The 18,909-nt window shown below is 33.9% G+C and overlaps 1 protein-coding gene across 1 annotated transcript in view; it reads left to right on the plus strand.

Annotated features, from left to right (window-relative positions):
* Positions 1-18,280, plus strand: part of CD2AP (CD2 associated protein) — a 130,098-nt gene extending 111,818 nt beyond the window's left edge. The window contains exons 14-18 of the mRNA XM_008523644.2: positions 3,998-4,110; positions 4,823-4,924; positions 6,003-6,184; positions 10,405-10,468; positions 15,343-18,280. Coding sequence (XP_008521866.1) covers positions 3,998-4,110; positions 4,823-4,924; positions 6,003-6,184; positions 10,405-10,468; positions 15,343-15,384 — 503 coding nt within the window. The 3' untranslated portion in view covers positions 15,385-18,280. The remainder of the gene's footprint in view (positions 1-3,997; positions 4,111-4,822; positions 4,925-6,002; positions 6,185-10,404; positions 10,469-15,342) is intronic.
* Positions 18,281-18,909: the final 629 nt, after the last annotated feature.

Consider the following 18,909-nt stretch of genomic DNA (forward strand, 5'->3'; position numbering starts at 1 on the left):
TCCTTTTTTTTTTTAAAGTCCCTCCATATATATTCTCATATATAAGATATTACTACAAACTGCAGAGCTGTTAGAACTATTTTAATTTTTTTTTTTCTTTTTCAAACATTTCATCAAAAATTGGTTTAGGATAATCTTACTGCTACTACTGACTAATTTTAAAGTTCACATGGTCTTAATGTTTCTAAAATAGTAAATTTTCTAGGAAGTAAGATTGGTTTACAGTTAGTTTTAAAATATCAGCTAGAGAGGCCAGCCTGGTGGTGCAGTGGTTGTGTGCACATTCTGCTACAGCGGCCTGGGGTTTGCCAGCTTGGATCCCAGTTGTGGACCTACGCACTGCTTGTTAAGCCATGCTGTGGCAGGCGTCCCACACATAAAATAAAGGAAGATGGACATGGATGTTAGCTCAGGGCCAGTCTTCCTCAGCAAAGAGAGGAGGATTGGTAGCAGATGTTCACTCAGGGCTAATCTTCCTCAAAAAAAAAACCACCAAAATTTAGTGGTAATGTAGTTAATGCACTGAGAAAGCACAGCTGATGAAGTATTCTTAGAGTGTAGTATTTTATCCTTTTTGATTGTTTTTCTGTGATAAATTCTTTTTGGCTTAAAAGGAAATTTTAGAGACACATACATTATTTGATACAAAAGCCTTCATTGCTTACATAGGGATTTCTCTTCAGTTCTGTTTGACAGTTGATCTATTTTTGTTTGAATTAATTTTCAATATTTATTTTTTTCTCCAAGAAAGAATTTATGATCAGATTTTTCTACTAAGATACCTACCTATTGAGTGGTAGACTCTATAAAAAGTGAATCTGTATCTAAACTAGGATGCAAAAACAAAACACCACGCCCGAAAATGTACACTGTACCTGGGAAACAAGAGCAGAGATTAAAGTTTTTATTTTCTAATAATAGTTTCCTTGATAATATCATTATAGAGAGTATCATATAAGACATTACTGAATTTTTATTTACCTATGTATGACATTTTAAGTGTTGTAGTGAGTTGTATTTTTATAGTGAGATACCTAAAAATAATATTTGGCATATTTTTCTTTTATTATACCATAGAATTAAAATTGCCTCTTTCATTGTAATTGCTGTCATATGCTAAAGACTAAAACTTGACTGAAAGGTGGTTTAATTTTAGTTATAACTGTATTAATAAGTTAATGTATTGATTTATTACTCAGACTTCTACGTAAATTTTAGTACTAAAACATCCTTTTGGAAGCTGTCTTGGTGTTTAGTGAGTAATTAAAAAAAGACTTTTTTCTAGTTTAATGTGTATTGAAATTAATACTAATCATAGTTTTTTCTTTTGAAGACAAGAATAAATCTAAAATCTAACACATATCTTATATAAGTTTAGATAAACTGTAATAGGTATATGCTAAACATTGAAATGGTTCTAGTCACTCTACAACTGTTCCTTTTTCCTGCTTTGTAAAATAATTTTTTTGGTTTAGTCTTTTTTCTAGACATTCCTATCCTTGACTTTTCTTTCCAGATTTTGTTTCCTAGCCTGTTTGCCATGTTTCCCTCTTACGTGTCAGGAAATTATCCTACCTTTCTCCATTTTGGTAAGATGACAATTTATGAAAGAAATCAAAATAGTATATTCAGTATAAATAGGTGGTGCACATTGATTTTTCTTTGTAGTTTTACTAAAAGTGTACATGTTTGTCTGTCTGTTCTAACCCTTTTGGTTTTCCATTTTAAAATAAAATGAAATTTTTGTTGGAAAAATTTTCCTGATTAAAGATATTCTTTTGATAAAAGTTTTATTTTAATTGGCAACCACGAAAGACCATAAAAGAAAATACTTATTTTCTCCCGAAATTTGACATTTCATTTTGATTTTTAAAAAATTCTGTGTTTTAGGCAATATCTAGAAATGTCAGTGGCTGGCAGAGTGACAGTGTGATTGCAAGAGTTAGGTGATTGTCATACCTTTTATGCCATTTGTACAGTATAAATCCATTATTATCACTCCTAGGTAAATTTAAAAGTGTTCAAATATATCGTGAGTCCAAAATGTGCACTGTTTTATTTTACTAACCTAATGGTTTAAATGGAGGACCTGCCAGAGTTTTAGAATAGTGAAATTATTTGTCTTGGTGTTGGAACCCAAAACTGGACATAGGGAAGGCATTTGTACATCAGCATGGTGTATAATTTTGTAATATACCTTTTATTTCATTTTCAGTTTCTTTTATCTTCATTCCGTCCTATGTTTTCCTGTTTGTTTCTTTTTCTTTTTGCAAGTTGCTTAAATATGCATTTGAAAATAATCTCCACAGGCCAAAATGATTGGATTGTATTTTTCAAGGTTTTTTTTTTGTAGGTTGTCAACACACATTTAAAAATTAGACAGTGTAAAAAAGCAATTTTTAACCCTTCAAGTGACAGCATGTTTTTAACATCTTTTAAAATATTATTTTCTTTGTTTATAAAATTTACAAATAAAAAGATTGAGATATTTAAATACATATTTAAACTCAAGGTCTTTCACATTTAATAATGCATTTTTCAGTAAAGCTGTTGTGTTTTTTTATTATGGTTTGTTATATTTTATAATTACTTATAGATAATAATTGAATGACTCAAGCCACAGTTAAACTGAGCACATTAGATTGCCTGTTGTGATGTATTAGCGTAGTGACTGGATCCAAGATAGAACGCACAAAGTAAGCAGCACGTGAAGATGGAAGAGACTTAATAGAGGCCAACAGATAACTTGAAGTTGTTATAAAATGCGTATTAGCAGAGATACCTCTTCTCTGCCTTAACGTTTGTGTCTTCCATCCCTTTAAGAAAAATTCTCTTAAATTAATTACTTTAAATATGAAAATTGATGAATAAGCTTTGAGGGCAGTAATGATAAGTATCTTTAGATTTCTTTTAAGAAATAACAAATCATTGTATTGGGATATCTAACTATTTGACAGAAAGCATCATAAGCATCCAGGCAATGGTAGTGTGAAGAATGATTCCATACCTGAAAGACTAGGCCAAAGATATCCATTGCCAATATCAAGTATCTCGATTGTGATTAATATCCCTAATCTGGAATCTGGGCTAAAGGAAGATTATATTGACAATGGAAGTGTCTGAAGTTACCCTTAGGGTTCTTGTATCACTCAAAGATATCTGGGCTTCAAAATTAAAGATCAGCTTCTTTAACAAGGTTTTCTGGATCATCTAGAAAAAGGGAAGGTATTATATACCATTGTTTCAGAGATTAAAATTACCTAGATTTGTCCTTAAACCCAAGTTATTGGATCAGAGGTCAACCAGCCTTTGATGGTGGGTAAACAAATAGATGATCTATGTAGCATTTTCCCTTGGTATGTAATTTGCCTTAGATTTACAACTATCTTATGATTCCTAAACATGGTAATGTCTAAGCGGAAGTGCAGTGAACTATAAACAGCGTAAAGCCCAGCTGCAATATACTGTGCACATACATATGTACACACACAAAGACACGAAATTATACTTTGAACTTTACATTGACAAATGCTGTCGGAAAGCAGCAGAGTCCTAGATATAGTTGAGTCCTTAAAATTTGAATATTAGGATACTACTTGAAGTTTAAAACAAATTATGTATGTTAATTTTCTTATGTATTAATTGTAATTAATTATGAATTGAAGAAGTAGATCCTGTTTTTTTTAATAAGCAATAACTTAAGATAACAGCTTTTTTATGCCGCTACAACTTATGGTACAGGTTTATATCCTACAGTGAGAACTTTTTGTTGAGGTCTGAGTCTCTATTAGAAACCTGAACCTTATGCTATCCAATGTATCAGGTAAAGAAGTGTTTGTTTTTTAAGGGTGAGTGTTGTTTTCCAAATGCATATGAAAAGCACAGGTCCACTTGTGAGTCCTACGGCACTCTTTTTAATTTATTGTTTGTTAAAAATCCAGAAACATGCTTTTTTTTACATTATCTATTATTAGATATGTTTAATTTTATTCTTCAGATCTTGTTAATTTTGATGACATAGCTTCCTCAGAAAACTTGCTACATCTCACAGCAAATAGACCGAAAATGCCTGGGAGAAGATTGCCTGGCCGCTTCAATGGTGGACATTCTGTGAGTTACACCTACTGTTGTAAAACAAAATTTTAACAAATCCGGAGTCCTTCTGAAGATGAGAGGGAGGGAGGGTTTATAGCTCCGCCAGTTTAAAAATGAGGAAGATAGCTGTTATACTCAAGTAGCAAATGGTTGTATTTAAGGATATATGAGGAAAGACCCCTGTTCATTTCAGCAGGGTTTGGAATGGAAGGTTACAAAATCAGAAGTAGAGTTGTCATGAGACCCATAACCACAGAGCACAGAGTTGAAAGGGGACAAGGGACCTGTATAATCTTACCCAACAACAATGATTAGAATTGATACTATTCACTTTGGGAAAGAACGAAAACACCCTTTGCCCTGAAACAGTCAGTGTTTCCTGTAGTACTAGTCCTGGTATCTAAGTGTTTAACTTCTTTTTGTGCTTTCTGTGTGTTACTTGTGATACTGATAGTGCTCAGTGTTAATGTATTAGCTCTTAAGAACTAGAGTAGTTTTAAATTACCTAAGTAGAAAAAAATTTTGCTGCCAAGAGGCAAGCTGGTTTTGCCTTCAAGATACGCAAGTGTGTTATTCAGTTTGACATTATGTAACATCCTGACAACAATGGAATATTTGGAATAGCAGCTGCTGTAAACAGTGATAACAGTTACTCTATTACTCAAATGCTTACTACCTTTTCCTTTTTTGCTGTTTTCTGTTTCTTGATTTTTAAAAAATCATTTAGCCAACTCAAAGCCCAGAAAAACTGTTAAAATTACCAAAAGAAGATGATAGTGCCAGCCTAAAGCCATCTGAATTTAAAAAGGACTCATGCTACACTCCAAAGGTGAGATGCATTATGATCTAAGATTTGTATACTTTGTAGGATTCTTTGTGAAAATCAAAATTGTGGAATTTAAAAATGTCCTTTAAGAATTACTTCTTCTGCCAAGAAATAAAATAATTCCTGCTAAAAAGTTGAGTTGTTAAACTTGTCATACTATTCTCTGTGGATCTTTTTTTAGAAGAGCATACATTATTTTAAATGAGTAGTATAAATGTTACATATTTCATGTTTTTAAAGCATATATCTGTACGTCTGTTTCACTTTCCCATTAAACATACACACTTTAGGTCAGAAGCCATTAGTTGTTTACTCCTTACCTGGCTTGGTGCTCGGCACCATAATCACTGAATATATACTGGAATGAATGGCAGAATACATGGATTCTTCCATCTGTTACCTGGTGTTAAGACTTTTTTCTAAACTCTTGCCTTTTTAATGTAAGATAGTGTTACCACAGTTGACACACATCTTATATTTAAGAAGGTCATGTTTCCTCCTCAAATTCATTCCAGGGCATTTGGCTGCTATTCTGATTTATGAGATACACTTAATCTAATTCTAATTTCAATAGACTGTTAGCGCTACTTACTGTTATTTTAGTGAAATAATGAGAGTCTCAGGCCATGGATTCATTTTAATGCCCCTTTCATGGACTTACCAAATTCTTCGTAATTACTGTTAAGTGTAGCTCTTTGGATATTCTAAATAATAACTGTTTAATACGGAGGATCAAAACGGCACCTTAATAATGCTGATGTGTTCTTGTTTCCAGATGCTCCCCTAGGCCTACCATTCATAAGAGAAATCTAATGGCTATTCTTATTCTTTTTTTTTTTTTTAAATAAAACCCTTGATATTTCTCACAAAACCCTCTAGTGATTGCAAGTTTATTCTTTGGTTGTTTGATAGTTTTTTCTATTTGTGAACATTAAACTGCTTTTTGAATTTCCAAGTTTATCATTTCTCTTGAAGTATTGCTTTATGTGTCTCCGTGCTATAAAAATCTGTTGGAGTTAGATATGATATTAAATGTAAATACAAGTAAAATCAGAAAATTTTGTGTTTATTACGTTTTCAGCCATCTGCGTACCTTTCAACACCTTCAAGTGCTTCTAAACCAAATATGGCTGCTTTTGTAACTCCATTAGAAATCAAAGCTAAAGTAGAATCAAATGATGGGAAAAAAAATTCCTTGGATGAACTTAGAGCTCAGATTATTGAATTGCTGTGCACTGTAGAAGCACTGAAAAAGGATCATGGGTAAGTAGCCTGTGTTTTCTTTATTGGGTACTGCTTAATGTGTGTGTAAAGAATTCTTCCAATTCGTATCAAGTAAAGATGTAATCTGCCAGGTTTCTGGTATGAGCAAGTATGTTTCCAAAGAAATTTTCCTTAATAGTGCTTTTCTCCTCTTGACAAAGAATTTGAATTCGAAAACTTGTTCTAGTAGCGCAATTAGAGAAAACGTATGTGCATAGCCATAATTTGAGGCTACAGATCTTCTGGTCAAACACAGGTTAGTAATTACTCTTCAAATTAGGAAAAGCCATATTGTATTTTAGATCTGGGCTGTATTTGTACATATACAGTCATGCACCACACAGTGGCTTTTCTGTCAACAACAGACCGCATATATGACAGTGGTCCCGTAAGTACCCTGTAGCCTAGGTGTGCAGTAGGCTGTGCCATCAAGGTCTGTGTCAGTACACTGTGATGTTCGGACAATGATGAAGACAGTTAATGACGCATTTCTCAGAGTGTATCCCCGTCGTTTAGTGACACATGACTACTTAGTTTACTTCTCAGCAGACTGATCGCTGCTTCTGCTACAGTTGAGTTGGATATTTATAAAACAAGTGAATTGGAATAGGTGATCTCTAAGGCCCTTCTCTTAACTCTGAAAGCTTTGATTATGGTGTATGGTGAGACATATACCCTATGTGAAAGTTAGGGACTCTTTAGAGCTAAAATAAATTTAAAAGATTACGTACAATAGCCCCCCTCCCTTCTTTTAAATGAAGAGATAAGGGTTCAGAGAGGTAAAGCTCTTTACCTAAGATCACTCAGCTCTTAAATGGCTAAGCTAGAACTTTAACCCTCATCTTCTGTTGGTTTAGAGATCTTTTCTATAACCAGTATTATTTGAACTGTTTTAAAGATTTTGTTTTTTAATTTTTCCTTCTTCTCCCCAAAGCCCCTAGTACATAGTATATATTTTAGTTGTGGTCCTTCTAATTGTGGCATGTGGGATGCCACCTCAGCATGGCTTGATGAGTGGTGCTAGGTCCTTGCCCAGGATCCGAAGGGGTGAAACCCTGGGCTGCCGAAGCAGAGTGCACGAACTTAGCCACTCAGCCATGGGACTGGCCCCATTTGAATTTTAAACCTAAACATTTTAGACATAATTCTGCAAAAGCCCAGTAGGTAAAGCAAATCAAAGATGAGTGAATCTGATTGACCTGAGGGTGAGGATGCAGGTGCTCTTCCTTTAGCTCCCCTTCCCCTGTAGCTCTGAAAGTGTCTCATTGAATATGGAACCTGGTGTAAAGTCACCGCCAGAGACCGTTGTTCCCTCTGAACTCGAATTACCATTTCTCCCCCAGTTCTCACTTGTCACTGGATTCTTTATTAAAAGCAGTATTGAGATTAACAATATGATTTGTTTGTTGTTTGCAGAGCACTTTTACAAACATCTCTTAGAAACAAAAAATCTATCTTGAAAGACTACTTAAAAAATATATTATGCTTATATATATCATATAGAGAGAGAGAGTGTTTGTAATTTGGTAGATGATGGGTCTTTCTTGAATCCTTCAGTTTATTTGTTCTGAGTCTGGCAAAGTTTTTCACAATATGCACATTATAAACTGTAAGTTCATTCGTCTAGTAAATATTTATTTAAATAAGCACCACTCATTTACCAGTTGGAGATCTCGCCTGATTTATTGATTTTGACGTTTTACGTTTTTAATACAAAGTCTGCTATTTTTAACGAACTACTAATTATATATACAGATTGCCTGTAGGTGCTCTTAGATTAACTGTAGGATGAATAAAGTATTTGTGATTTATATATATTTTAAAACATAGATATTGGATATTTTAGAATTATTTTCCAAAGAGTGTTTTCAGACTCTTGAGTTCCTTTGGGAAAATGAAATGGATGGCAGCTTTTTTAATCTGGAAAAGAAGAGCATCACAGGAGAATGGATAAATATATACTGGTATATTGATACAGAGAAATACTATACAGTGTACAGCAATAAAAATAAATGAATTGTGGCTACATGTGTCAACATGAATTAATCTAAAAAACATTGTGGGTGGGTAAAGCAAGTCAGAGACATGCATATAGTATTATTTTATTTACATAAAGTTCAAAAGCATACAAAACCAAACAGTATATTGTTTCAAGATACATTTGTAGTAAAATTAGAAAGACAGGAAAAGGAATAATACTACGAAGGAGAGGGGGAACACGGGGTTGAGGGGGAGGGTCACTTTGGGTATCAGAGGTACTGGTAATATTTTATTTCTTAAGCTGCTTTGGAGTTCTTAGGTTTTTTGCTTTATTATATTTTTATAGCTTACAAATACATAAACAGTCTGTGCATTCAATATTGAAATCTAAAATGCATAGAACAAATCATCAAAAAATGGAAGGAGATGAACATTTGGCAAGGTTGACAGACATGTACATCAGTAATCTATTTCTTCAGTTGAAAAGTTACGGGACATGTTGTATAGTTTGATCTTGTAAAAAGAAAACAGAATGTTACATAAAATTTTGTATTTGTAAGCATATTTTTTTAAATGGCAGTAAAAATGTGAGACTGACTAAATTATCAGGTGAAAAGGCAAATAATTTGAATAATGTAACACTATTATACATATAAATACAGCAGGATAAATATTCTAGGACTAGATCCTAATTTAGATATAATGTATCTAATTATAGATTTAACCTAATTAGATTAAATGTATAATAAACTCAGAATAATAGTATAATTGGAAACAGGAAAGCATCATTTAATTTAGTGATAACCTTATGGCAATATGAAGTTAATTAGCTTAGAAGCACATTTTATATCACATCCCAAAATAAACTCTAGGTAAATTTCAGTTTATTACTTATTTTAAAAATTATAGTCAGTAGACTATAAAACAGTAGAAAATTTACTCCCCGTATAGAGAAATAGTTTTCTAATCATTAAAACCACAGAAGAAATTAGTTTTCTTTTTCTTTTTTTGAGGAAGCTTGGTCCTCAGCTAATGTTATGTCCATCTTCCTCCACTTTATATGTGGGATGCCTACCACAGCATGGTTTGATAAGCAGTGCGTAGGTTCACGCCTGGGATCTGAACAGGCAAACCCTGGGCCGCCGAAATAGAGCATGTGAACTTAACTGCTGCACTACCAGGCAGGCCTCAGAAATTAGTTTTGAAACTCTATAGTTTGAAACTCCCTTCCTTTCTCAAATATTCTGTTTTCATGACTTTTTCAAGCTATTATTTCTGCAACGTTCTTGAGGAGAATTTTCCTAGTATATGTCAAGAGGCCGAAAATGTCCATGCTTTTTGACATAGAAATATGATATATTGATGTATTCATAATGTTAAGTAAATTCCTATTCGTCTCATTCCTTCTGTCCCCCCAAGCAAAAAACTTGAATAGTTGAATAGCAAACAACAGTTAAATTACAATTTTAGCAGCATGGAAATGTTTTAAAATACTTTGTGAGAAGACAATATAGAATATACATGTACAGCTATGGAGGGAAAAATTACTATATAAAAAGATAGACGGGAACACAGAAGAATGAAAACATGAGTTAAGGAGGAGGAATTTTTGGTTGAAGTTTTTTGTTTATTGGTTTGATTTTTGGATTTTAATGTAATATTTAATTTATTTTTTTAATTTATTTAATTTTTTTAAAAATTTTTCCTTCTTGTCCTCAAAGCCCCCTCCTACACAGTTGTGTATTTTAGTTGTGGGTCCTTTTAGTTCTACTATGTGGGACGCTGCCTCAGCATGGCTTGATGAGTGCTGCTAGGTCTGTGCCCAGGATCTGAACCAGCAAAACCCTGGGCTGCCAAAGTGGAGTGTGCAAACTTAACCACTCGGCTGCGGGGCCAGCCTCTAATATTTAATTAAAAAAAATAGAGAAAGAGAAATAGAAAGTCTAGGGTATTCTATTGAATAAACTATAATTTACCTTGTACTATGATGTGTTTTAACATTTATTTTACCAAATTGTTTGGCCTCTGGTGTGTCCAGCTTGGGAGATGTATGATACCTGAATATGAAAAATTGCTTCACTCCAACTAGAGAATTTGAAATTTTTCTTAATCAATATGGCTGTTTCTTTTAAAAAGTTTTCCCCATGTTCTGGAATGTCAGGCAACAGAGACCCTGTTAACATTAGTCAAATATATTGTTTAATTGAAAAACTTAACAGTAATAAATACTTTGTTCTTAGGAAAGAACTGGAAAAACTACGAAAAGATTTGGAAGAAGAGAAGGCAATGAGAAGTAATCTAGAGGTAATTGATTCCTCCTGGCATTGCGATTGCAGTCACCATAAACTGGACATGTTTTTTCCAACCCAACTGGTTGATTGGTTCCACTGCAAGTTATGCTGTCCTACTTCAGTTCAACACTCCCTGCTAGCCGTTTAATTAGTCTCTTGTTGACTCCCTGTCACATTCCGTTCCTTCGTTCAGCAAATATTTTTTGAGCATTAACTCTCATAGGCAGTGCATGAGGCACAAGGTATACATTTGTGAATAAAACAAACATGGTTCTTGCCTCTTAAGAGTGTCTAGTTTCTAGATCTTTTGCATTCAATACTGCTTCTTTCTTGAGCTTTAGTTCTCTCTCCTTCACAGTTAAACTTTTTTCTTTTTGTTGTCCTGGGGGCAGGGCCGGTTGTGGTAGTGGTGGTGGTGGTGGTAATAGGATGTGGCTATAGATTTGCTGACTTTGATTTCTCGGTGAATGTTTACTTTATAGTGTCATCATCTTTACTCTCTGCTGATGACTGATGATTTTACTTATTTTCTTTATCTTTCTTAATTTTTTTCTTATCCTCACTGACTTTGGTCTTCATATGTTCTTCTTTTCTGTGTATCTCAGAGAAAGTGTGTCCTGCCTTTCTCCAGAGGCTTTTCCCATTCTGTCTTATTTCATCCTCCTCCTTATTTTTACCTTGCCTCATTACTTACCCTCTTTGTTTTGTTAGCATTGTGAAAAAGAGAGAACATGGGAGTTGGAGTTAAAAAACTTGAGTTCCTCTTCTGACTTACACTCATGCCTTTTAGTTCTAAACTGTGTGAATTAAGCTTAGGACTTTCTGTACATTATCTCATTGGACACACATACCTCATAAGGATTGTTGTTCCTGTTTCAAGGGTGAGGAAACTAGGATTTAGAATGATTAAGTCAGCAGTGGAGCTGAAATTTTTAACAGCACACAGGCTTCAGAACCTTTGCTCTTAGGGATTGAGTTATACTGTTTGAACTTGAGGAAGTCAGTTAGCCTTCTTTAGCTTTAGTTGAGATAATATATGTGAAGGTATTTGGTAAATTATCAAAACTCCGTTTTTACTGTTATGGCTAACATGTCCCTTCTATTGATACTTTTTGTTCTTTCCATGAAAATACTCAATTTTATTCCTTATTCAAAAAACAAAGAAAAGCCCCATTTCAGATCCAACTGCCCACTTGATCTGCTGTAGTTTTTTCTTTTCATTTGGGGTTCATTTATTGCAAAACAAAAACAACCGAAAACAGCATACATTGCTAGTCTCTAATTCTTCACCTTTAATTCAGTGCGTAATCCCTTGCATTTAGGTTTACTAATGGTAACTCCAATGTCTCTTCAGTTCCAACAGCATTTCACATTTTTACCATTGCCACCTTTTCAGAATTTTATCTTGGTTTATATGATCCTGCATTCTTCTGTCCCTAACTTCTGTCTTCTTCCTTTCTTGTAACCTAAGGGAGAGATGTTCCTTCAGCATATCCTTGGCCCTCCTCCCTGTGCATTCAGTCTTTGTCTAATACTTCTTTTCCCAGCTTCTATCATGTGTCTATAGCTGCTAGTCTCCCTAGATATTCCACTGTGAACTCAGAATTAGCATGTCCCTGTTAAATTTCTCATCTTCCTTTTCTGTTGTTCTGATTTCCTGTTTCTGTTGATGGTTTCATTGTCCCTCTAGTCATGCAGACATGGTATTTCTGTTCTCTTCTAATTCCATTTACTTTCAGGCCTATTAGCTTTACGCCTTAACCTTTATCTCTAGTCCCCTATTTCTGTCCTTTTCTTATCCTCTTTATCTTCTATTTAGCTTGCTTAAGTTTCTCGCATTCTTATCTCAAATTAATCTTTCCTTGCCTAGTGCTTTCAGGAACTTTCTATTGCTGAATAAAGTTCAAACTCTTGACTTGGTATATGATTTCATTTATGTCCTGGTCCTAGTGTATCTTTCTTTCCTCGCTTGCTGATCCTCAATTGTCTCTTAGAGTTAATTTGTCTGAATTTTTACTCTTACTGTATTTTCCTTTTGTCTCATCTTCTCCTGCCCAACTTCTGCAGATTCTCAAGGTCTAGCTCAAATACTCACCTTCGTTAAGTTGGTACCCAGTCTTCTTTGGATTAAAAGTAATGTTGTCTTCTCCCAAATTCACATCCTTTAGTTTTGTAAGAGATGAATAAATACTAATTTTCTCTCTTATCACTTATACATTATGGACTTATTTTGCCCATCTTCTAGACTGTAAGACTTTTGCAGGTGGGATCTGTGTCTGTTTTATCTTTGCCCATAGCTCCTAGCACAGTGCTAAATGCATGTTAGATAGCTAATAATTTTTTGTTGAATTAATAACTGTTAGAAGGTAAATGTTAAAAATGTCTTAAATTCCTGGTGTGGAACATGGTAGAAATTGAGAAAGTAAAAACAAAAATGTTTCTTGACTTTCATTCCTTATACATATACATTTATATTCATATATGAAAATAAGGTAATAATGTGAGCAAGAGGAACCCATGCAGTTCAATTTGTACAGTCATGCATCACTTAACGACGAGAGTATGTTCTGAGAAATGTGTTGTTAGGTGATTTCATCCTTGTGCGAACATTATAGAGTGCACTTACACAAAGCTAGATGGTATAGCCTACTATACACCTAGGCTATATGGTACTAATCTCATGGGACCACTTTCATATGGTCTGTCATTGACCAAAATGTCATTATGTGGTGCGTGACTGTTTATATGATTCATCATAAAAATTACGACGAGTCAAATGAATTGTTCTTTTTTTTGAAGAATTTCTTTTGATTCAATTTTTCCAGCAAAATCAGCTGTTATGGGGCTGGCCCAGTGGCATGGTGGTTAAGTTTACGTGCTCTGTTTTAGCGGCCTGGGGTTCACAGGTTTGGATCCCATTGCAGACTTTGCACTGCTCGCCAAGCCACTCTGTGGTGATGTCCCACATACAAAATAGAGGAAGAGTGCCACAGATGTCAGCTCAGGGCCAGTCTTCCTCACAAAAATTAAAAATAAAAAAAATAAAAAATCAGCTGTTACTTAGCCTCTCACTGACTTATATTACACATTTTTTTCCTTAATGGGGAAAGTTTGACCCTTGTATTGTAAAAACACACTTAATAAGGCATTAATTTTAGGATCATATGTTTAAAGGAAAAATTATATTTCCCCAAATATTAAAAGTAGTACTTTGAACTACTATAAAGTTAACCATACATGGCATTAAATTATACTGAGGAGTGATGAAAAGGACTGCAGATGATCAATGAACATAAAAGTGCTAGAAGAAAAACTCTAGCCATATAAATATTTGCTTGATACCTAAATTTATGTGACAAATAGCAGTCTGTAAGGAATATTACTGCATTCAGGGTTATTCTTCCCACTCCTTGCTGCCTTTTCCATTGGTGTTTTTTCTTACTGTTTTCTGTGCATCCTCTCCCATTAAAATTACACAGTTGGTCTTTGAAATAGAGATGATAATAATAGCACATCAGGCTGAAGATTGAAGGTATTTTATCTCAATCCAGGCTGAAGACTAAGACTTGTCCCAGTCCGATGCTGCGAAAATATTTAGCTAATGATCATATTAGTTGAAGAATAATATCAGGAAAGATCCTGAAATTAACAAGCCATTCTCGACTAGTTAGAATCCCTAAGGAGATTGTGAGCATATTAAAACTATACTTTTTGACTGGGGCAAAATGCTCATCATGTAATAATGAACTATTTATCAGTGGTTAGCCATAGCATGTCTTATTTGTATGCATTGTTGGGAAGATGGAGGATGCTATCAGGAGAAGGTAAGGCCTACCTGCTTCCACATGCAGTGAAAGGTCAAAATGACCCAAATACGGGCTGGCCCGGTGGCATGGTGGTTAAGTTCACATGCTCTGCTTCACTGCCCCGGGATTCATGGGTTCGGATCCCGGGTGTGGACCCATGTGTTCATCCAGCCATGCTGTGGCAACATCCCACATATAAAATAGAGGAAGATTGGCACAGATGTTAGCTGAGGGCCGATTTTCCTCACGCACACACAAAAATGAGGATCCAAATATTTAATTGGGAAGGAGTATAAAAACTGTGGGCTTTAGAGCCTTAGACCTTAGCAGTACAAGTTGTGTGCCACTTGCTAGTGTGGAACCATTGGCAGGGTATCTTTGAGCCTCAACTTAGTTATTTGTAATATGTCAAAATTAAGTAACTCTTTGCAGTTAATTGTGAAAATCTAATGAATTTTCCTGAGTTTCTTAAGTTGTGAATTTCTGTTAAGTGAAGGATGCCTTCTGCCTAAAGTTGGAAGTATTTCAACACATTGTCTGAATTTTAAATATGTTCCTGGGCTTTAATGATAATTTAGTCTAGAGACATAATGTTTATGAGGAGAAAGTTGAGACCAGGTGAGATGAAGTGATTTATCAATGTTACATAGGTAGTAAGTGAAAGATACAGAACCAAACTGGTCCTTTATTATTATTATTTTTACTTTTCTGCCCCCTTTGCTTAATTACAGGTATGTGTACATTTCTTCATTTGGTTTCAAGGGTTCTCGTGTTCTCTGTAGGGCTGATTTTCTTACAGTTCTTTCAAATGCTCACATTACTTAACACAGTTCTGGGTGAAACAGCTATAGTTGCTTTTTTTGTTGTTGTCACCTGCTCTTTAGGAACGTGCATTGTGATGTTTTCTTTTGTTGAACTTTTTCTGTATTTATTACAACATTGGAAATTAGATTTTAGAATGGAAATCAAAATATGGAGGCTTGAAAGTATGATCAGATCTTAATGATGTGGGATAAAATAAAGAAACTTTACTAAAGTAAATGTATTTTATCTGTTGCTCCATTTGTGTTTTGTATTTTAGGTGGAAATAGAGAAGCTGAAAAAAGCAGTCTTGTCTTCTTGAAGTGTTCTTAATGTTCCAGGGATTCAGAAGCAACACTATGAACTTCAACTGACTTGTTACTTAAAAAATAACAAATTCTGATGTCGTGATAAATATGAGTATATGAACTGTAATATCTATAGAAAAGTAGGGGAAGGTGAATTTTTTTTTATATATTTTGTTTTGCCAATATGAAAAAAAGAGGCCTTATTTCTTATGTGCTGGGATTGCAAACTTTTTTTTTAGTTTGCTTGAAAATACTACTGAATCTGTATAAAAAGGAAAGAAAGTTCACAATAGTTTTTTTATTGAAACCTGTAGTATTATTTTTAAAGAGATCTATGCTATAAATATGGTGATATCTTTACAAATCTGTAAAATATACTATTTGAGAGGGACAAATTAGCTTTATAGTAACTGTAGTCACTACTTTTCCCGTAATACATAAGGGATATAAACTTTGTATATATATATTTTTTACTTTTAGCTTCTTACCCAGGATTACACTGTTGTGCCTGTTTGTTTGCAGTGCTGTTTATACTCTGAGTGATGAAATAGGAGTTTCCTAGCTATAAATGAGATTACTCTCCCATGCATATAGTACTAACTAATGAAATCAAAATAATTTCTTCAACTTTTAAAATATTTTATATTGCTTGCACTATAGGATTCATAAAAGGAATTCAGTTAAATGTATTGTATTGTTAAATATATTTGGGAAAATATGAGCTATATTTTAAATTCATTAGGTCTAAGGAACTAAAAATGTCAATTTAACCCTTAACTTGTTGTGCCTAAAAACTACAGCACATATAATATGCAAACACCAGCCTTATTACTTTTCTGCTTATTCTACAGGCTCAAATAGTACTCATTTCATGTTTGTGATTTAATTCTTCATGCCCCTTCTTTTGATTTTTAATAATGGTAATACTAGGAAAACAAAACTCAAAACTTTAAGAACTTCAGTGTGAGGTTTTGTACTTGGACAAGTTATCATCATGTAAATACTCAGGTTTTACAATGTGTAATTTACTTAATAGACCAAACTAACTGGTGGAGATATTTTGGGCTGTCATTTAGATACCAGCTTTATAAAGAGTGTTAGTATATCATAAAATGTAACATTACAGCTTATTTAAAACCAAATATAGTTGACCATATTCAAAATGCATTTTCACAAAATGGATGAATTAGCAGTTTCTTCAGAGTCACTTAGGAACTGTTGAAGATTTTAAAATGTTATGTCTATAGATAATACATCTCAAAATGTGGGTTTATGTTAAAAGTAGAATTTTTTTATTTGCAAAAAAAAAGGATTTTAAGCACTATTATAGCACATGACTTTCAGATTTTGAGTACCATCTGTCATGCTTGCATTTTATATTGTTTTAAACCACCTAACCAATACTTTTCCTTTAAGTTTTAATCTTATAATAGTAGAATCTTGTGTTAATGAAATTTTGTCATGTTGTTTCAAATAAAAGAGAACTTTAGTAGAAAATAATAGAAATTCCAATATATAATTACTTAATGTTAAATTCTCAACTTACGTTCAATCTAATGGTGCATTGAGCGTGTACCTTGTAACTCTTTAAAGTCCTTGAGCTCTTCTGATGAGGTCACTACTGAACAAAATTGTTTATTCCTGTTCTAATGTTTTTAAATGACTTTTCAAATGAATGGTTTCCTTCTTGTTAAATAAATTAGAGCTTAGTTTCTTTTACTGAAAGTCCTCAGGTAGAAATAGAAACAGCGTATCCTGGAAGTCCTTGTCCTGCTCTCTGGCTGGAAGCATAGTGAGTGGCCCTCCTCCCCTCGTAACGGGTAAGGGAGTGTCCAGCAGATTTCAGGCTATTCTTAAAGGTTTTGTTGGTCGTTTTCTCACTTGGGCGTGAAATCAAGATGGTCATGAGTACTGAAATACATTTGAGTATTTGCTTGGATAGTCCTCAGTCAGAATATAAAAGTAAATAATGTGTCTCTGTTTTTCTGCCCTTGACCAAATAGTAAAGAAAAGAAAACCAAACTCAGAGGGAAAAGTGATTACATTAATCTAGCAATCTACCAGTATTTGCTCTTGATACAGGAATTTTATTATTTCCTATTCATAAAGTTCATATCACAAAATGGTTTGTAATAATAGCCTTTACTTAGAAGTAAATCATTATTTTTTTCTATGAGTGAGTATAAACGACAGACTAGAGGTGAACAGCATGGAATCTGTCATTGCCAAATTCTTAGTGAATGTATTGTTCAGGTTTGCTGTTCTTTGAAACACATAATATTACTAATTGTCCTAGTTGTATTTCAATATTAGAAGTGTTGTGTCTGTGTGCGTGAGTGTGACCACTAAGCTTTGGTCTTCTATAAAGCTGTTACCTCTTTACAAAATTTAAGTGTGAAGATAGGAAGAGAGAATGGGTCTGGTGTCATAGAGGATTTTCTCTTTTTTATGCTTCTTACTGTGATCACAGGAAAAAACCCAAGTGCTCTCTTTAGATTTGCTGGTAACCATTTTATGCTTTCATTTAAACTTGAAATGTATGAACTGAATGAGACAATCAGTTAAAATCAGAAATGAGAAGTGTTAAAAATGTAATGGCCTTGTTTTGCTGTAGCAATAAAATGACCAAGTGCAATGACTTGATTTAATAAAATCATCTTTTAAAAGTTGCTGCTATGAATATTTTCAGCCATAAAATTTTACCCTTGTTTTAGCCTGACTTGCCTTCAGTGTATGTAATGCAGTTGGTGTTCTGGTATTCTAACATTCCAAAAAAAAAAAAAAAGAAAATACATATATATGGAGAAACTCAAAATAGTATACTTCACTGACTTGTTTACAGGTGCTGTAAAAAAAAAAGCATGCTTCTTCCTCAAAAAGAAAAATTGATAATAAAGAATAGTATTGCCAGTTGTGTCAGTTTTATTGGTTATTTTTCATTAACTTCAGCATATGCTTAATGCAGAGTATGATGAAAATTATATTACTTTGAATTTTCCAAATATAAGAAGCAATGTAAATAGTAAAATGAAAGCATTAAGAGTTGTAGACCTGAGTGATGTTCACTGAAACTTTGTGAGTCTGTTTTTTCCCCTTGGAACTGTGAGAAAATAATTTCTACCTGACAGGAGTATTGGGGGAATTTGAAATGGACTGCTTGGCATAGAGTATTTTTTTTTTTAAATGGAAGCTGCTGTTTTGCTCTTCTCAAAAGCATTTTAGTGATGGCTATGTTGTAAATTAGATGGATAAGATGAAGAGAAAGGAGGCGTAGTACTTCCTCTCCCTCTGTTTTTTGGATACAGCATCCCTTTCTTTGGGGGAGATGCTCCTGTCATTTGTATTATATTAAAAAGGAAGCTGCTACCATCTTACAGATTCTACCTCCCTGACCACCCAGTAATTGGCCCAAGGGAGACTGCTTTGCCCAAGTGGAGCTGTTGACTTAGAGATGAGGTTTTAAAAATTTGAAAGAGAAAGAGCTAATCTCAGCATGGGAGCTTTCCATGGTTATATTTTTTCTGTCTTCTGGAAAAAGG

This window comes from Equus przewalskii, chromosome 19 (genome assembly GCF_037783145.1).
Source record: "Equus przewalskii isolate Varuska chromosome 19, EquPr2, whole genome shotgun sequence".
NCBI lineage: Eukaryota > Metazoa > Chordata > Mammalia > Perissodactyla > Equidae > Equus > Equus przewalskii.